General features: G+C 44.4%; 1 protein-coding gene across 2 annotated transcripts in view; it reads left to right on the top strand.

Moving 5' to 3' along the window:
- Nucleotides 1-18948, top strand: part of TRPM4 (transient receptor potential cation channel subfamily M member 4) — a 161155-nt gene that overhangs the window by 128986 nt on the left and 13221 nt on the right. For both annotated transcript variants that reach the window (XM_068241123.1, XM_068241124.1), the window contains exons 17-23: nucleotides 492-923; nucleotides 6595-6727; nucleotides 7689-7863; nucleotides 8660-8828; nucleotides 11542-11723; nucleotides 13159-13291; nucleotides 18069-18141. In XM_068241123.1, the coding sequence (XP_068097224.1) occupies nucleotides 492-923; nucleotides 6595-6727; nucleotides 7689-7863; nucleotides 8660-8828; nucleotides 11542-11723; nucleotides 13159-13291; nucleotides 18069-18141 (1297 nt within the window). The remainder of the gene's footprint in view (nucleotides 1-491; nucleotides 924-6594; nucleotides 6728-7688; nucleotides 7864-8659; nucleotides 8829-11541; nucleotides 11724-13158; nucleotides 13292-18068; nucleotides 18142-18948) is intronic.

Below are 18948 nucleotides of genomic sequence, written 5' to 3'. Positions count from 1 at the left end.
TGATCGACGATGCAACCAATTTTGGGCCTAAAATGGTTGCATGTATCGGCTAAACATGCTGCAAGATGTAGGGCTGACATGCTCAATCAAGTACGCGGCGGTAGCGGCTTTTTGAGATTAGTGTTGGACCCATAATAAGATTTATTCAGAGCATGTTCAAGGTCTTATTTTCCAGACCTTCTCTGATTGTTTAGCCTTCCCATATGAACAGCTGATTGCTGCACATTGATTGACACATTTGTACTGCTCCACCTCCTCTTTCCTGGACTCCGCTCCACGGTGATGCCATTTATTGGCTTAATAGAATGAAAAAGTAAGCTTGAGAAATATTATAGATCGCTTATTCAAGATTGATAAAGAACTGGATCTTAAAAACAGAATTGATATAACATACATTTGTCTGTTCGGTGGTTGATGAGCAGTCTAAAGGCAAACCAAAAATGCCAGGAAAGGGTTTTAAGGGATTTGCTAACCTCTGTATATCATTTCAGAGAGGATATGCTGAAGGAGAAAAGTGAGCTTGTGGAGCTGAAACCTGGAACGGCAACTGATGGAGAACCAGTAATGCCTGAAGCTGATGTCAGTAAAGAAAAGCCCCGACCAAAATGGATGAGGCGCTGGAAACAGTTCTGGAGTGCCCCTGTGACCGCATTCTTTGGCAATGTGGTCATGTACTTCACTTTCCTCTTCCTGTTCTCTTATGTGCTGCTCATGGACTTCAAGGATCCTCCACCAATTGGCCCAGCCACTTCAGAGGTCATATTGTATTTCTGGGTGTTCACCATGGTGTGTGAAGAGATACGGCAAAGCTTCTTTGTGGGGTCCATGCCGGTGGCGCAGAAGGTGAAACAGTATTTGCAAGACTCCTGGAATCATGTGGACATCTCAGCCCTGTTACTCTTTATTGTTGGTGTCATCTGCAGGTACATATTGCATAAAGGCCCGGAAATGTGACATGTTAAAGGAGAGTATGTGATCTAAATCTACCACTAGTTAAAGTTACTGCTTTCCCAGATTTTGCCATTCTAAACTGCGCAGTTCAGTAAATACAAGGAACCAGATTTTTAAAAGAATTGTGCACATGAAGTGCACACACGACATCCACCACACTAGGCCGCCACAGCTGCGACCCTAACTGGTGGTGGTTCTGGGTGCATGCATATTTACAGCCTAGGATACACTATAGAGTGAACCAGTCCAGACACAGTACCATCCTGATTCTCCTATGCATCACTCATATGTATGAAAAATATAAAAATTTGAATTTCACTGTGAATGTATTTTTAGGATTCGTTTTACGTTTTAGTTTTGGGTAACATGGAAAGATAAACTGTAGAGTGTTTTTAAAGATGTCGTCTCGTATGTAGATGGATATTACAGGTATCTTGTGATTAGTGGTGAGATGATTTACATCTATAGGTCCAACAGCCAGCCAGAAACTCTGCAGCCTCCTCCAAGTGCCCGGTGCTTTTATATAGCAGTTGAAAAGCACTGGCCTCGCTGCTTCCCAGGAGACTGTGTGAAGCATCCCATAATCACAAATGTATTTGCCTCACAAATAAGAAGCTACTTATGTAGAAACTGATTTGCAATGTGTTTGCCCTGGCTCTGCAATGTAGGTGGTTGCTTGTAGTGGCTACAGGGTCCTGGTGATCTGCCACAGATTTGAGATCAGGCACAGCAGCAGTAGCGTAGCTACAATTCATGGGGCCCTCCCAATGTTCACTTTTCTTCCCTTATCCGTACTTAAATTATAAAAAAAAGTCAGATACTCACCTAAGGAGAGGGAAAGCTCTGAGTCCTAATGAGCCTTCCCTCTCCTCTCCTGGTGCCCTCGGCGCTGGCTCCCCCGTTCACATCCCCTGCCGCGGGAACGTCGGGAGCCGAGTCCTCCCAAAGACAGGCGGCTCCATACTGCGCACGTGCGAGTGCGTTAGAGGGCACGTGCGCAGTGTAGAGCGGCCCGTCTTCGGGAGCACTCAGGCTCCCGAAGACGGGAAACAGCGGTATTTGACCGAAACGGTCGAATACCGCTACGGGAGAGCCAGCGCAACAGCGGGGACCAGGAGAGGAGAGGGAATGCTCTATGGGACCCAGAGCCTCCCTCTCCTTAGGTGAGTATCTGACATTTTTTATTTCAGTATGGGTTCCTATTCACTTTAATGCCCGTCACGGCCTTGGGGTCCATCTCACAACGGTCATAAAACAAGTGTGGCCATCATGATCTTCACACCCATAAGTGTAGCCACAAAAACACCTGATCGAGAGTATAGTCCCTGTATCGGAGGAAGGGAAGTTTTTGAGTCCTGGGGACTCAAAGCGCTGTGACCCCACGTTCTGCAGTCTCAAAGGCTTAGGAGAAGAGGTGGGCTTTTAGCTTTTTCTTAAAGCTGTCCAGAGAAGGAGCCTCTCGTACTGATTGTGGAAGTGAGTTCCATAGAGTAGGGGCTGCATAGGAAAAGGCACGAGCACCAAATGTTAAGTGTATCCTGGGAATAACCAGATTCATCTTATTGGCAGAGCGGAGGGTGCATGGAGGGGCATAAAGTTCCAATAGATCCGCTATGTACTTGGGTCCCATGTGGTGTAGAGCCTTGAATGTCAGCAGGCTGATCTTAAAATGGATTCTCCATTTTACTGGCAACCAGTAAAACCAGTAGTAGTAGGTTGGTAGCAGGTGCTGCTCCCCTCTAGATACACCCCTGCACAGTTACCGTATATATGAGGCACTTTTGCGTACGTGCAAGAGGGGTACCTGGAAAGGAGACTCATTAAATCTCCCCATAGTGCTTTGCTGCATTATGAAACATTGGGTGAGACTTGGCACCCTACTGAGATTCCCCGAAGGTCCTGTACATTTCAGGGGTATGACGTATGGTTGTGACTTGTGCTGGCAGCACATTACAGGGCTTGTCAATACAATCTCATCCTCCTATGACCTGTTCTTGCAGACAGCACTTACAGTATATGATGTGATATCCTACACTAAAGGCTACCATACACTATTTTATTTATAGTAATTCAGTAGAACAATAAATATTCCCCTCTAGTGATGGCCATCATGTCTAGGAGAACTCATGGAGAAGCATGTGATTTGTTTGATCAGCTGATAGATTTGCAAAGCTCTGGTTTCCTGTGATCACATCTTGCTTTAGCACATGATCATGACTAGCAAATCAGAGACTTACAAATCTATCACCTGACCAAACATCACCTGCTTCTCCTGACCAAACTGATCACCTGCTTCTCCATGACCATCAAACTTGGGATTAGGCATTCGCCTGTCAACTATGTTGCACCACTCAGCATTAGATCAGTTCCCATCGGGATCTTGTATTGTCTGTTCCATTAGTAGCTTTGTACTGCGTGATGCTGCACAAAGCCATGCTGGGATCAGTTATGCACTGCTTACGCCTGCTTAATCACTAAAAGGGCCCTATTCCTATAATTTGTGATTGATAAAACAACCAAAAATATTTTGTATATAGTGTGGGATAGCTTTAAGTGGATAAATCACTCTCTAGTATAAAGGTGTGTACACACCTATGATGGATGTCGCCCGTCGGGGATCGGTACCCGATGCCTTGGGCGACATCGCTGGGCTAGTGCTGACGATGCACTCTGTTGCTATGTGAAGGGAGTGTTAGGCGTCGGCCGGGAGAATGATGTGCACAATAGGAACGTCACTCGCTTGTGGGTCAGGGGCTGCTGTACACACACCTGACTATTGGCAGTCATTATCAGCCTCCTCAGCTGAATTTAGTCATGTGTGTGTATGTAGCTTAATATAGTAAACCTGCTCTGCAGGATATCTAAGGTGCCTGGGTTGCCCTGGGGTTGAACACCTCTTCTACCTGCATCACTCTTACAATAACAGAATCTCCACAGGAAATGCTGCGTGATGTCATTACACCACAGCACCTGGAACAATATCTAAGCACTAACGCATAAATCCAGTCACTTGAAGTGGTTGACTAACATTGCTCCACCCACAAAGCTGCTGGAAGAGAGATGTGGGTGGATGAGTACTTGGCCTCAGGGCAGGCCGGACACCTTATGGTGCAGTCACGCATGCAATAATGGTCGCCCTTAATGATTGTGCGTCATTCATTAGGATAACAGACCAAAGCACAAGTGCTATACAGACAATCCTGCAAGGCTAATACTGAGCAGGGTGCATTATTCATTGGGGAACAGAGGAACGATGAGGAGTGACACTGAAGGCTTCCGGTGGGTGTAGTAAATACAAAACTGTGTGTATTTTGGGGCTTGTTCATTACTAGATCGCCAAGCTAGATTGTAAGACACCAGTGCACATGTAGCATTTTCAGGCAGGTTTCACACTGCGGATTGGCGGTAGCGGTGCGGTGGCCCAGGGTCCGCACCGCCAAAAATAGGCCTTCTGCGATTACTGTGTTAGTACGTGGTAATCCCCATCTGGCAGCCAGCCAAGCAGGAAGTGACGCTCACTTCCTGTGGCCAAAGCAATTATGTGTGCGGAAGTGTATTGCTAAGATACGTTTCCGCGCAACATGGAAAACTTGCAGTGAGCATTTTCACAAACATGCGTCGCCATTGACTTATGTGACTTCTGGTCTGCCGCACGTCACAGCAGAGATGCACAGTAATGTAGGTTTGCCCTCACGTTGGGGATGTAGCGAAAACGTCACTTCCATCGTACCGCACCACACTGGTATAAAAGACCCCATAGACTAACACTGGCCTGCGGTGGGGTGAGGTAAAAGTGCTGCACTGCATCAGTGTGAAAGGGCCCTCAGTCAAGACTTCATAGAATGATCATTTTGGCAGAGTTTTCTCTAGCATGAGTGTGATCCCTGAGACCGCTTGAAGGACAGCCGGGTAGGTACATTTGTATGACCACACTATGGAAAATGGGGTCCAACTTTCACTTCTGCAGGTAGAAATAAGGTGAAAATTCTGCATAGGGGGACGCAACACAGATGAGCCATTACTTAAGGTGCCCCTCGCGATCTTGATTGAATTACCACCCTCCTCCTACATAGATTTGGGAAGATTGTACAATCAAGGTTATTTTGTTGACCCCTTTAAAGCGGATCAGAGATGAAAAACTAACTATAACAAGTAACTTGTCTATATATCTTATCTAAAGTTTAGTTTACACAGCAAATCTAGCTGCAAACAGCTTCAATAGAATATGATTATTTCTTCCTGTGATACAATGAGGGCAGCCATGCTGTTTGTAAACATTACACACAGGCAAGCTGATCTGCATCTTCAGCACTCAGACTGTGAAAAAAAACCTAATCCCCCTCCTCCTCCTCCCCTCTGCATCTGAAATCTCTGGCTAGTAATACCTCCCCCTCCTCCTGCCCAGACTGAGCTCCCATGAGCCATTGCGACTGTCTGAAAATGCCTTGGCGCTCTGAAAAGCTGTGGATGAGGCTTGTTTAGTTTATAGGGAATTAGAGTATTAAAACAAAAACAAAAAAGTATTTTGCTTGGGGAATGCCCTATAAACAATAGGAAAGGAACACAATTATGCAATGAGTAAAAGTTCATCTCGGATCCAATTAAGCCAACCATATACTATGTTTTCTTGATTGTACAGTCTTGTCTAACCTTTACCAAATGTATGCAGTGTAAGAATAAACAGTCTAAATATACTTAGAATACCTTTAGCTAGGCCCTCCAACTAAAAAAGATGTGGACAAACTAAGGATAATTAACATTGTTTTAGGCTTCTTGCACACCAAGACGTTGCATTAGGTGCCACGTTAAGGTCGCATAACGTGCACCTAACACAATGTATGGTGCTGCAAGAGCCGACGGTAGAGTGAGCCGCGTTAGGCGGCTCGATTCCTATAATGTCTCCCAGAGTGGCGCTGATTGGCCAGCGGGACCACGTGATGCGGAGCGAGACACTCCGCATCACGTGGTCCCGCCGGCCAATCAGCGCCCGCCAGTGCAGTGAATATTAAATAGCCATGTGCGCGGCTACTGTAGCTGGCTCTCCCCGCCTCCTCTCCGCCCCCCACTGCGCATGTGCAAACAGTCTAACGCGGCTATAGCCGCTCCAACGCCGTAGCATGCTGCACTTTGCGCAGAACGTGCAGCGTTACATGTAACGCAACGTGGGCTGTGTGAACAGCCCACTTGTGTTACATTGCTGTGCGTTGGGGGAGCGTTACAGGCGCACTAACGTGCGCCTGTAACGTCTTGGTGTGTAAGCAGCCTTAGTGTATGGCCAGCTGAAGTGTTTGGTTGGAATCGTGTATGATTTCGACTTCCTCCTACAGCTTACAGTGGTGGAAGTGATGCATAAATGTGCCATAGGTTAGGAATATAAAACTCTTTTTATAATTTTAGTTTAGCTTTACAGGTATTCAGGCAAAACGCATGACGTAGAAATGTAAGTCATGCAGGTGGTGTAAGTGATTAGGCAAATGTAAAGGCATTTTACTCATGATGTGTACCAGTATTACATGTAACCGGTTTCTCAGTACTTGGACAGCCCAGTGGCTGCTGGGAAGTGAGTGTCCTGGCAAAATTCAGGACAGAGGCATCTTGTTTAGTTCTGTTTCTGAGCCTCTTCTGTACTTTGTGTCTCTGCAGGATGTTTCCAGTGTCCTATGAGTCTGGAAGGACCATCCTCTGCTTCGATTTCATGGTGTTCACCCTCCGCCTCATTCACATATTCGCTGTGAACAAACAGCTGGGGCCCAAAATCATCATTGTCAGAAAAATGGTGAGTAGATGTAAAATTGCACAACCAAAAGAAGGTGGAGCTGATGCTGATAACATTAAAGCAGATGAATACTCCTGGCTTTCTACGACAGACATGCTAGACATTCCAGTCTCGTATGAAAATTGTGCATCTTAATACTTAGAAGGGGAACCTACTTTCCTGAGGGTTTTGCTTTTCAAGGTAGTATTGCTTGTGGCACAGTCACCTGACTGTCTGTGATAGGGAGCTACAAACTCCACCCACTAGTGTACAATATTTCTATACCCCTTATCTTCTACCAGTGTAATCTACCAAACCCCGACAGGATGTATTAATATTAGGTATTAATATGATGTAGGTATCTGATGGAATATCTATCAGTATGTCGCTACCATGGGAGTGGTGTGTGATCAAGTTTACATAGACTGTATTGTGTTTACTAAACCTACATCTATATGATTCTGCCTTTTAATTTAATTTATTAGGATACAAGTAGTATAAGTTATATACTGTACTACGCATAGGCCCCCTGGCTCTTAATCTTGCCATTGCCAGCAACAGAGGAAGAGGCTGAGAGCTGCTGGTGTGAGGTGGCTGCAAGATAAGCACTCTGCTAAAACTCAATCTGTAGAGCTCAGACCGTTCCTGTGTCCAAACACAGTTTGTCTGTTCAGGGATCTCAGTGAGAGTGCCTGTAAACTCCGGGAGGAGGGCGGGCACATTAACACAATGTAGTGAAGAAGAAAGTAAGGGAGGACATTACATCACGATTGGCTTTAATCAGAGGCACTAAAGATTGGGGAAAGTCAGGAACAGTTTTCTCTTTTTTTATTTAAAAAATATTTAAAAACCAAGCTGTGGACAGTACAAAACATAGGTTATGTAAGTTAATCTAGTATTTATTTTCTGATTATGTGTTTTCGTTTTTCACTTATCTATGGTTTATAATTTTTGCTTTAATTTATTTTACCCCCGTGTGCAGATGAAGGATGTCTTCTTCTTTCTTTTCTTTTTGGGCGTTTGGCTCATTGCATATGGAGTTGCCACAGAGGGTCTGCTACACCCCAACGACATGCGCTTGGGCTGGATCTTCCGTCGTGTTTTCTACCGCCCCTACTTGCAGATCTTTGGCCAGATTGAGTTGGACAAGATGGATGGTAAGGGGAGGAAAACATAAAATTCCAAGTACCTCCGCAATACCCTTACATCTTCTTAGTAGACTCTTTAACACGCAACCATTAGCCTGCTCTAATAGGCAGAATCCTGTATAGATGAGGTCCTAATAATCATGTAGCCAAGCATATAGGTCCCAGCAGCCATAGTGAGACTGGGGCTCTTGCACACTACATGCGATTCCGATTTGCGATTTTGACGTGATTTTACATGCAATTCCAATTTGCGATTTTTAATTCGACACTGCATGCTGTGTTTTTTCTGCATTTTTCTTCTTATTTTAATAGCATCCAGGGAAAATGAGAATCGCAAATCAGATTTGCAGTGTGCAGGGGATCTTAGACAGGTGTAAATGACGGGGAAGCAAAAGATAAACCAAGAAGGCTTTGTGTTGCAGGAATGCCAATGGTAAAGAGGAGTAGTGGGATTGGTCTGCAGGCACAAAGGAGGGGGTGTGGGTTGTTGGACACAGTGACATTTTTAGAGCTAGTTAGCGGAAGGCTACTAATTCTTGTTGACATGCAAATTTAATGCAGCTCCAAGCTGCAAACAATTTTTATTAAATATATATGCCAGCTCAGAATAATTATCATCTCTAGAGTCAAGAGGGTGGAGTAGGGAGCTTTAGTCGGTTCTGAAATTGGCAGAGTCGGAATTGGAACAGATCACAGTTGCTGGAGCTGTAGGTGGAGTTATATGGCTTGGGCATGAAAAGCATGATGTGTATTAAACCTAGAGACTTATCTGACATCCCATGACTTCATCAATATTTCTTCTCAGCTGGGAAACTCGCCATGGAAAACTGCACGGATGACCCTGTGGCCATCATGAATGAACTATTACCACCGTGTCCCAACACATTCGCCAACTGGCTTGTGATTCTCCTCCTAGTTGTGTTCCTGCTTGTTGCCAACATCCTTCTGCTCAATCTGCTGATTGCCATGTTCAGGTAGGTGTATGTTTGTGTATGAGGAAGACGATTTATACATCCCCCTAAAGTTATGTACACACTGAACCACTCATGAGGAATAGAGAATTCTCTTATCATGCAGAACAGTTCCTCTGCTGGTTAGAACCGCTTAAGAAGAAAAAACTGTCGGTAATCTCACTAATATTATAAATGTGAAAGTTTGGATGTTTTGGTTGGACCTTAACCCATTCAGGTTCCGTGGTTTTCACATGAGAAATGTTCACCTCCCATTCATTAGCCTATAACTTTACCACTACTTTTTACAATGAACTGATCTATATCTTGTTTTTTCCGCCACCAATTAAGCTTTCTTTGGGGGGTACATTTTACTAAGAGCCACTTTACTGTAAACGCATTTTAACAGGAAGAATAAGAAAAAAATGGAAAAATTCATTATTTCTCAGTTTTCAGCCATTATAGTTTTAAAATAATACATGCCTCCATAATTAAAACTCACGTATTGTATTTGCCCATATGTCCCGGTTATTACACCGTTAAAAATTATGTCCCTATCACAATGTATGGGCAGCACGGTGGCGTAGTGGTTAGCTCTCTCTCGCCTTGCAGCACTGGGTCCCTGGTTCGAATCCCAGCCAGGGCACTATCTGCAAAGAGTTTGTATGTTCTCTCCGTGTCTGCGTGGGTTTCCTCCGGGCACTCCGGTTTCCTCCTACATTCCAAAAACATACGGATAAGTTAATTGGCTCCCCCTAAAAAATTGGCCCTAGACTACAGTACTTACACTACATAATATAGACATATGGCAATGGTAGGGATTAGATTGTGAGCTCCTTTGAGGGACAGTTAGTGACAAGATATATATATACACTGTACAGCGCTGCGTAATATGTCGGCGCTATATAAATACTAAATAATAATAATAATGTATGGCGACAATATTTTATTTGGAAATAAAGGTGCATTTTTTCCATTTTGCATCTATCACTATTAACAAGTTTAAAATAAAAAAAATATAGAAATATTTCATCTTTACATTGATATTTAAAAAGTTTAGACCCCTAGGTAAATATTTACATGTTTTTTTTTTTTTATTGTAATGGTTTTTTTTTTTTTTTTTATAGTAAACATTTTATTTGGGTAGTTTTGGGAGGGTGGGGGGTAAACAATACATTTATAATGTAAATGTGTGTTCATTTTAATTTATTTTTATTTTCAGTTGTAGTATTACTTTTTGGCCACAAGATGGCGGCCATGAGTTTGTTTACATGACGTCACTCTAAGCGTAACACACGCTTAGAGCGGCGCATCGGGGAGGGAACGGCCAGAAAAGGCGCAGCTTCCGAGAGAAGCTATCGCTTTTTCAGCGGGGGAGAGGAATCAGTGATCGGGCACCATAGCCCGATACATTGATTCCCTGGCTACTGAATCCGCGGTCGGGAGTGCGCGTGCACGCGCGCGATCGGCCGCGGGGGCGCGCGGTAGCGCACATGGTTCCTGGACGTAGTTTCTACGTCCAGGAACCAAAATGGGTTAAACCTGGTATAGTTGGTCATTGAGTGACTGGGGTTCAAATTCAGAAAAGGGGGTGGAGCCACAAACAGCCATTTAGATTTGTTTCATTTCAATGCAAATTATTGATGCCAAAGACCGCAAAGCTCACAAACTTGGTCACTGAGTAATTGTGTAATAGAGTTAGGAAAAGTGGACGCAGCCAACACCAGCCAAATACATACCCAGGCAACGTCGGGGCATCAGCTAGTGCTTTGATAAATCTGGACCAAATGTGAACCCTGCCTACATTTCAGAATCATGAACCACATATTCCCTTTAGCTGCATCTGCTGCTGTTACTCACAATGAGGAACTGTAGTGATTTGTAGTCAATGAGTTTTACAACTCCATTCATGCATTAGAATTGTATGGCAGAACCTTTGGCCACGGCACAGGGCGGGGCCCAACTTCTATCCCTCCCCATTCTACTCTCGGGGAAAGGGGGGGTCATAATGGCGTAAACATTGGGAGGGGACCCATCAAGGTTTGGCTTGGGGCACCATTATTTGTACATATGTTTCTGATAAGGTTACTGTATATCATAGAAAAACTATAAGATGCACATGTTTATTGCTAAGAACAGAAACATTGTGCTTAAAAACCACTTAACGACCGCCTAACGCCGATAGCGGCGCAAGTGGATTTCTATGGAAACGGCCGTTCGAGCGGCCGTTTCCAGTCAGTACACGGAGGATGTCTCCGTGAACAGCCTGCGAGCCTCCGATCACGGCTCGCAGTCTAAATGTAAACACCCGGGGAAGTAATCCCCGGTGTTTAGACAGCAGCGCCGTAAAGGAGATCGGCGATCCCCGGCTTATGATTGGCCGGGGATCGCCAGCATCTGATAGAGCGCCCTGCCTGTTATCTGATCTGTGCTGCGGGCTGAAGAGCCCACGCAGCACAGATCATCCAAAACAAGCCGGGTCCTTAAGTGGTTAAACAAAAATCCTTTTGAAAATCGGACGTTTCAGGTTTTTTTTTTCAAATCGGAATTTGTGGATTTAGCAGTTTTGTTTGCAAGTCTAGTCTGTGGAAGCAGCATTGGCTTGTGAGCCCAACTGAGAGATGTTCAGCGTTCTTTATAATGCACCACGTTTCCTGCGGTGCTTTACAAATGTTTACAACAACAATCATATTGTTATCTTTTCTATTTTCATAGTTCTGTGTTTCTTTTTCTGCAGCTACACCTTCTCCAAAGTGCAAGGCAACAGTGACATCTACTGGAAGTTCCAGAGATACAACCTTATTGTGGAGTACCACAATCGGCCAGCCCTGGCCCCACCCTTCATTATTATCAGCCACATTCACACCTTCATCAAGCGAAAGATCCGGAAGGTGGAGTCACAGAAGATCAGACATTTCAGTGAGTGGCCTCTATTATGCTTAAGCTGTAGAGCTAAATATGTTTCGACCTCCAAAGTGTGTCTTTGCCTTAGTTTAAAGACTCTTCCAGACTGAAATATAAATATAATCTTCAATAAATTGCAAAATACTGTATGTGTGCAGCACCCATGTATATTAACCACTTCCTTACCACTGGTTATTTTTCCTTTTTTTGATTTTTATGTATCATGCTGCTCCCATTAAAATCCGCCAATAACGTTATCACTACTTATCACACCAAATCTTATCAAACTGACATTATACTAAACTATGACCATACAGTATTAGAATCAGATTGTGAGCATCACTTAGGGACAGTTAGTGATGGCGCCAAAATTGTTGAGTTGTTTAATTTACTCTGTAAATGTCAGTTCTTTATAAATGTATAAAAATTAGATGAGGAAAGAACTGTGGTGTAGCATTGATCCTCACTTCATGGCAAGTGACCAGACAATAAAGGAGGGAGGAGGAGCATTGACTTACACTTGCTGGGAACCCCTTCTAGGAGGGTCAGCAATTGAATAGTGAATGAGGGAGACGTAGCATGGACTTGCGCTTGCTCAGAAACTCGTCTAGTGGAGATGACGCGGGATTGTGCCCACAAAACGCGTTACAAAGTGGAGCTTTTAATAAATGTTATTTTTGATAAAAAATAACTACGGTAATCCCTGTCTGTATTTCCTTGAGGGAACGGCTTTTAGACATTTTTATCCTACTTTGGCGCCACTGTTCAAAATTTCAAACATTGTCTAGTCCACCCTTGGTGGAGGGATGTTACCCCCTCTTTCTCCATATCAAGAGAGCAACTTCTAAAACCTGAGTGGGGTCAGGTAACCATTCTACCCACCTGTGATTACAGTGGTTGCCTGTGTGGTAACCGGTGTTTGTGAGTATATTTTCACATTCTACGTTCAATATATTGTGAATCTTGAAGGTACTATACAATATTGGGCTCTCTGTTTTCCCCCTTTTTTTTCTTACTAGTGATTGGAGATGGAGAGAGGTGTAGCATGGACTTGCACTTGCTGGGAAACTCCTCTAGTGTGGCCAGTGATTGGATATTGAAGGAGGGAGAAGTAGCATGAATTTACATTAGCTGGGAAACTCCTCTAGTGTGGCCAGTGATTGGAGACTGAAGGGGAAGAGCTTGGACTTGCGCTTGCTGAAAAGCCCCTCTAGTAGAACCAGTAATTGGACACTGAAGGAGGGAGGAGGAGCATGGACTTGCAGTTGCTGGGAGGCCCCCTCTATTGTGATCAGTGATTGGATAGTTAAGGAGAGAGGAGCAATGATTTTTCAATAGATATTGGATCATTAGTGGCCACCTTAACAGAAATGACGGTGGTTGGACAAGTAAAGGCAGGAGGCATAAACGTACACCTGCATGTGTTGACCATTGTTATGCTGTCTTGTAGTGTTGGAGTTGAAGGAGCCTCTAGACAGCCGGATGCTGACCTGGGAGGCTGTTCAGAAGGAGAACTACCTTGTGAATATCGCCAAGCATCAGAGGGACAGCGACTCTGAACGTCTCCGGCGAACATCGCAGAAGTAAGAATCTTGTCATCTTTATTAATTTTGTCTTTCCCAGAAAATAAAACAATGTTCTGAATTTAAATTAAAAAAAATAAGCGGTGGGAACAGAATTGGCACAACAATTCCTGGCAGCATGCATTAGAGTGTACCTGAAGTGGAGACAAAATGACATACTCACCTCAGTGATGGAAAGCCTGTGGACAGTTCAGAGGCTTTCCTGATCATCCTGTTGCCTGCCGTTTTAGCGCAGGATCCCTCTGAACATATCTGACAGGAGCTTGTCGAATATGCTGTGCTCCTGCCATGTTGCTGGACTCTCTGCAATTTGCCTACATGCCTAATAGATCCGCAGATGATGCCGTGAACATGTGTATGCATTATGTACTACAGCATCTAGACACCCCAGGGACCTACACCAGGATTTTATTTATAGATTACAGCTCTGAATTTAATACCATAATGCCATCTCTGCTACACAGCAAGCTCTCCCAGCTACACATACCTGAATCCATCTGCAAATGGATAACCGATTTCCTAACCGATAGGAGACAGCGTGTTAGACTTGGTAAACACACATCAAGCTCTCTGACCGTCAGTACTGGTGCACCCCAGGGCTGTGTGCTTTCCCCACTGCTCTACTCACTGTACACCAATGACTGCATCTCCACAGATCCATCTGTTAAGGTTCTGAAGTTTGCAGATGACACAACAGTAGTTGGTCTCATACAAAACGGGGATGAATCTGCATACAGGCAGGTGGTGGGACAGCTTTCCTCCTGGTGCAGCAGCAACAACTTGGAACTAAACGCTCTCAAAACCATGGAGATGATAATAGACTTTAGGAGATCTCCCCCCCCCCCAGCACCTCCCCTTAACCATAAATGGATCCACAATAACCCAGGTAGAGTCATTCAAGTTTCTTGAGTCCACGATCTCACACAACCTAAAATGGGATAACAATACGGCCACTATTGTCAAGAAAGCGCAACAGAGGATGTACCATCTACGGCAGCTGAAAAAGTTTGGCCTACCTCAAAATTTAATGGTGCAGTTCTACACTGCAATTATTGAATCCACTATAACATCATCTATGACTAGATGGTTCAGCTCCTGCTCAGCATTAGAAAAGGGGAGGTTGCAGCGCATCATCCGAACAGCGGAAAGGATGATTGGCTGTAGCTTACCTTCCCTGCAGGATCTTTACGCTAGCAGGTGCAGAAAAAGAGCGACCAAAATTGCCTCTGACCCCTCTCACCCAGCTCACTCCATCTTCCAGCGCATGCCTTCTGGAGTAAGATTGCGGTAAATCGCTACCAAAACCTCCAGACACAGGAACAGCTTTTTTCCTCAAGCGGTAGCCATACTTAATGCTGAACCACGTTAGAGCTGCTAGGACTTGATAGTAATCAGCACAGAACTGTAAATGAACAATTCTCACATTGCTTACTGCCACTATACTTATAATGTCCTTGACTTGTAATATACACACTGTCTGCCCTTGTATTGTTTGTGTGTGTGTTTGTTAAGCAACTGCCAAGACAAATTCCTTGTAGGTGCAAACTTACTTGGCGAAATAAAATTGAGTAGCCGACCCGCGGCGTAGCATACGCCGCATAAGAGGGTAGAGGGCAGGAAGGGGGAATTGGGCACAGTGGCGGGGAGGCGGGTTGGACCCCCCCTCAACTGGGTCCCCCATGTGTGCTCTACCTCCAGCTTAAGCTCAGCAGGAACCCCCCCCTCACCTGGGTCCCCCATGTGTGCTCTTCCTCCAGCTTAAGCTCAGCAGGAACCCGCCCCTTACCTGGGTCCCCCATGTGCACTCCCCCTCCAGCTTAAGCTCAGCAGGAACCCCCCCTCACCTGGGTCCCCCATGTGTGCTCTACCTCCGGCTTAAGCTCAGCAGGAACCTCCCCCTCACCTGGGTCCCCCATGTGCACTCCCCCTGCAGCTTAAGCTGAGCAGGAACCCCCCTCACCTGGGTCCCCATGTGCACTCCCCCTCCTGCTTAAGCACAGTAGCAGCCGCCACTATTAGTAAGAGGCAGCGGGCGGGGATGACTCACCTCTTCCGTGTTCCATCGTGCGTTCCACTGTCGTCACTTCCTGCAATGCCGCACACTGTATTGGTGTAATTTGCCTTTTTAAAACAGAAGGAAATCTGCAAAAATTCAGCCATAAGTGAACATTTGTGGTTACCCACAATGCACTGCTACTAAATATGCAAATTACCCCTTTTCCCCCTTGGTAAGCCAAGCAAGCATCCAGAGCCACTGGTGTATAGCAAGCATATACTGTAGCTTTAAATTTTACACAGTCATATCAAACCCACATGTAGACAGCCTGTTTCAGACTTTTGATCCTCATCAGTACATGGCAGGAATTGATACAGCTGTATGAGATAGGGCTTGGACCAGTACAACAGAGTAACCAAGCAGCTCAGGGTGACCCAAACCACTCGGAATGTATAGGGGGATAAAAGGGGCCAAAAAGACCTGCTACTAAAAAAAGCAAAACTTGGTGTAATTTGCCTTCCTAAAACAGAAGGAAATATGCAATAATTCAGCTATAAGTGAACATTTGTGGTTACCCACAATGCACTGCTACTAAATATGCAAATAATTCCTTTTCATCCTTAGTAAGCCAAGCAAGCATTCAGAACCACTGGTGTATAGCAAGCCTATAGTTTTAAATTTTACACAGCCAGATCAAACCCACATGTGACAGCCTGTTTCAGATTTTTGGTCCTCATCTGTACATGGCAAGGATTGATATGGCTGTATGAGTTGGGGCTTGGACCAGTACAACAGAGTAACCTAGCAGCTCAGGGTGACCCAAACTACTAAGAATGTATAGGAGGATAAAAGAGACCAGAAAGCCCTCCTACTAAAAAAAATCAACGCTTGGTGTAATTTTCCTTCTTAAAACAGAAGCAAATCTGCAATAATTCAGCTATAAGTGAACATTTGTGGTTACCCACAATGCACTGCTACTGAATATGCAAATTATCCCTCTTTGCCCTTGGTTTGATATGACACTACCTCTTCTTCTTGCTTGGACCAGCCCCTTCTTCTTGCTTGGACCGGCCCTGGGGGCAGGGCGCTACTTCTTCTTCTTGCTTGAAGGTTGAGGCACTTACTCTATTATATATATAGAAGATTCTGATTCTGATGTACAAGCTCATCCATACTGGATATATGTGAGTTCGGTCTACAGGTGCTCAGAAGAACAAAGCCGCTCATGCGCAGCTCTTTACATGCACGAGCAGATTCAGTCTACTGGGCATACGCAGACTGCACTTGCACATGCCCAGTACGGATGCGATCGGAACAGAAGCCAAGCCAAAAGAAGAAGAGAGCATGGCAGAAGTGGTGGGCTGCTCCATTGTGCACCGCACAATCGTCCCTACTTCATAGAAACAGTACATGCCACTTGGGCTGTACCCAAGTCATGTGTCTATATAGCCTGTTGGCACCACAAGGATTAAGCAGGTTATGCTGATGGCAAGCTCTCATTGTGATAAATGAATTATCCTTTTCTATAACAGGATATTTTTTTAGTCTCTTTACCCCATCTAGTGGCTAAAGTTAGTACTGCACCAAATGAAAAAACGCTTAGACAATAGCTTATAGCAGTTAATCAGGAAAAAAAATGTCTTCAACGCAGTTTCCACCTTTGTACTAGAAAACAACATTTGTTTAAAATTGGTTATCTTCAGCCCCATAAGCCCCAGGCAGAGGCAAGAGAGGCTTCAGCCTCGGCGCAGTGTAGGAGGGGGCGCAGAATTCGCTCCGCTATCATTCCCCTATTGCATTTGAAGCAGAGAGAAATACGAAAAGGGGATACATGGTAGTGACTGCAAGCTAAATAACTGGAGATGAAGGTGTTGGGGGCCCTGGGGCGCTTCTTAGTCTAATAGCAATCAGTGTGATGTTCGGGGTGAGAGAGATGGAGGGGTGCACTTTGGTTTCTCAGCCTTGGGTGCTGAAGGGCCTTGTCCTGGCTATGGTCATTATCTTGCACATCAGTTGTCCCTTCAGTTATAACTGATAGCAATGGATAATAGTGGCTATCCGCTTCTGGAGAGAAATATAACTAGATCTAGTCGGAACTGGAAGGAATTATTGTTTGAAGAAAATGATGAACTTTTGAGAGTTAAGTATGTAATATTCATTTGAAGGCACAGCATGTGCTAAGTTTAAATAATTTTAATGGGTTCAGGTTTCATTTTAAAGAGAACCTGAACTGAAAATAAAAAGTCAAAATAGCCATACACAGGTCATACTTGCCTCCGGTATAGTCTACTCCTCAACCTCTTTCTCCTCTCCTGTGTCCTGTTTCTCCACTGTGATCAATGGAATTCTCCGTCCTCCATTTTAAAAATGGCCATTACCCCATTACAGCTACTGGGTCAGCACACTGTTAAACTGTAATATCGCCCACTTGAGCCATAGGGAAACATGGACATTACCTTGCATATTCAGTTGTAACTGACAGCTGCTGATATATAACTGACAGCAACTGGTATATTTCAGTTCCGCCAAAATCTTGTCAGAACTGGATGGGATCACTGTAAGAAGAAAATGGTGAGCTTCTGAGAGGAAATGACGGCAAGGTAAGTATGTAGTAGTATTCATTTGCAGCTGCGTCATGTGTATATTTTTTAAATAATTTTAGTTACTTCAGGTTCCCTTTAATGCTGCAGTAGAAAACTTTCATAACTGCTGTGTAACCGTCCGCTTCTTAGCTCTTTGTACAGCCTCCTCAGCCACTCTCTACCTGTGTTTACTCCGCAGGGTTGACACCGCATTGAAGCAGCTGAGCGAGATCAAGGAACACGATAGAAGGTTGAAAACACTGGAGACAGAGGTAAAAGCAGCAAATTCTGCAGTGCTATACACAGAACATGTTCTACTTTACTTTTAAAATGGCCCACAAATCTTTTCCTTTACATTTTTGATTGATGAAAGATTGTTTAAAGTGTCTGATGGGTTTCATCGCTGGTTTATTGCTGTCTATGATATTTCTGCACTTTCTAGTAATAGTTGCTAGTGTTCATGCATTCAGTGCCGCACCGCCGTCACACGGTAATGCGCTGTTAACTTTACGGCAGGCTGGGAACTTCCGACACAACTCGACACGACGGGGTAAGTGTACTAGGCCCCATAGACTTTCACTGTTGTTGCCTTACCCTGCGTGCAGAAAGGGTGACAGAACGCAAAGAAAGTGGCCTAGTGTAAAAGGGGCCTCATGAGGTGAGGAAGGAGGAACAAATGGAAGGGCGATAGAAGGAAACCTCACAGAAAGCCTGCCGAGTACGGCCTGAACATTTTTAATTAAAGAGGAACTCCAATGAAAATAATGAAAATAATGTAATAAAAAAGTGCTTAATTTTTACAATAATTATGTATAAATGATTTAGTCAGTTTTTGCCCATTGTAAAATCTTTCCTCTCCCTGATTTACATTCTAACATTTATCACATGGTGACATTTTTACTGCTGGAAGGAGATGCTGCTTGTTTTTTTGGCAGTTGGAAACAGTTTTTATTTCCCACAATGCAACAAGGCTCCCACAGTGTGATGTCAGGACCTCAGAGCTGCGAGGCGCTGACATCACACTGTGGGAGGGGTTTCACTACAAAATCAGCCATACAGAGCCCCCTGATGATCCGTTT

Source organism: Hyperolius riggenbachi, chromosome 6 (assembly GCF_040937935.1).
Source record: "Hyperolius riggenbachi isolate aHypRig1 chromosome 6, aHypRig1.pri, whole genome shotgun sequence".
Classification (NCBI taxonomy): Eukaryota; Metazoa; Chordata; class Amphibia; order Anura; family Hyperoliidae; genus Hyperolius; species Hyperolius riggenbachi.
This window is presented reverse-complemented; position numbering and strand designations above follow the sequence as displayed.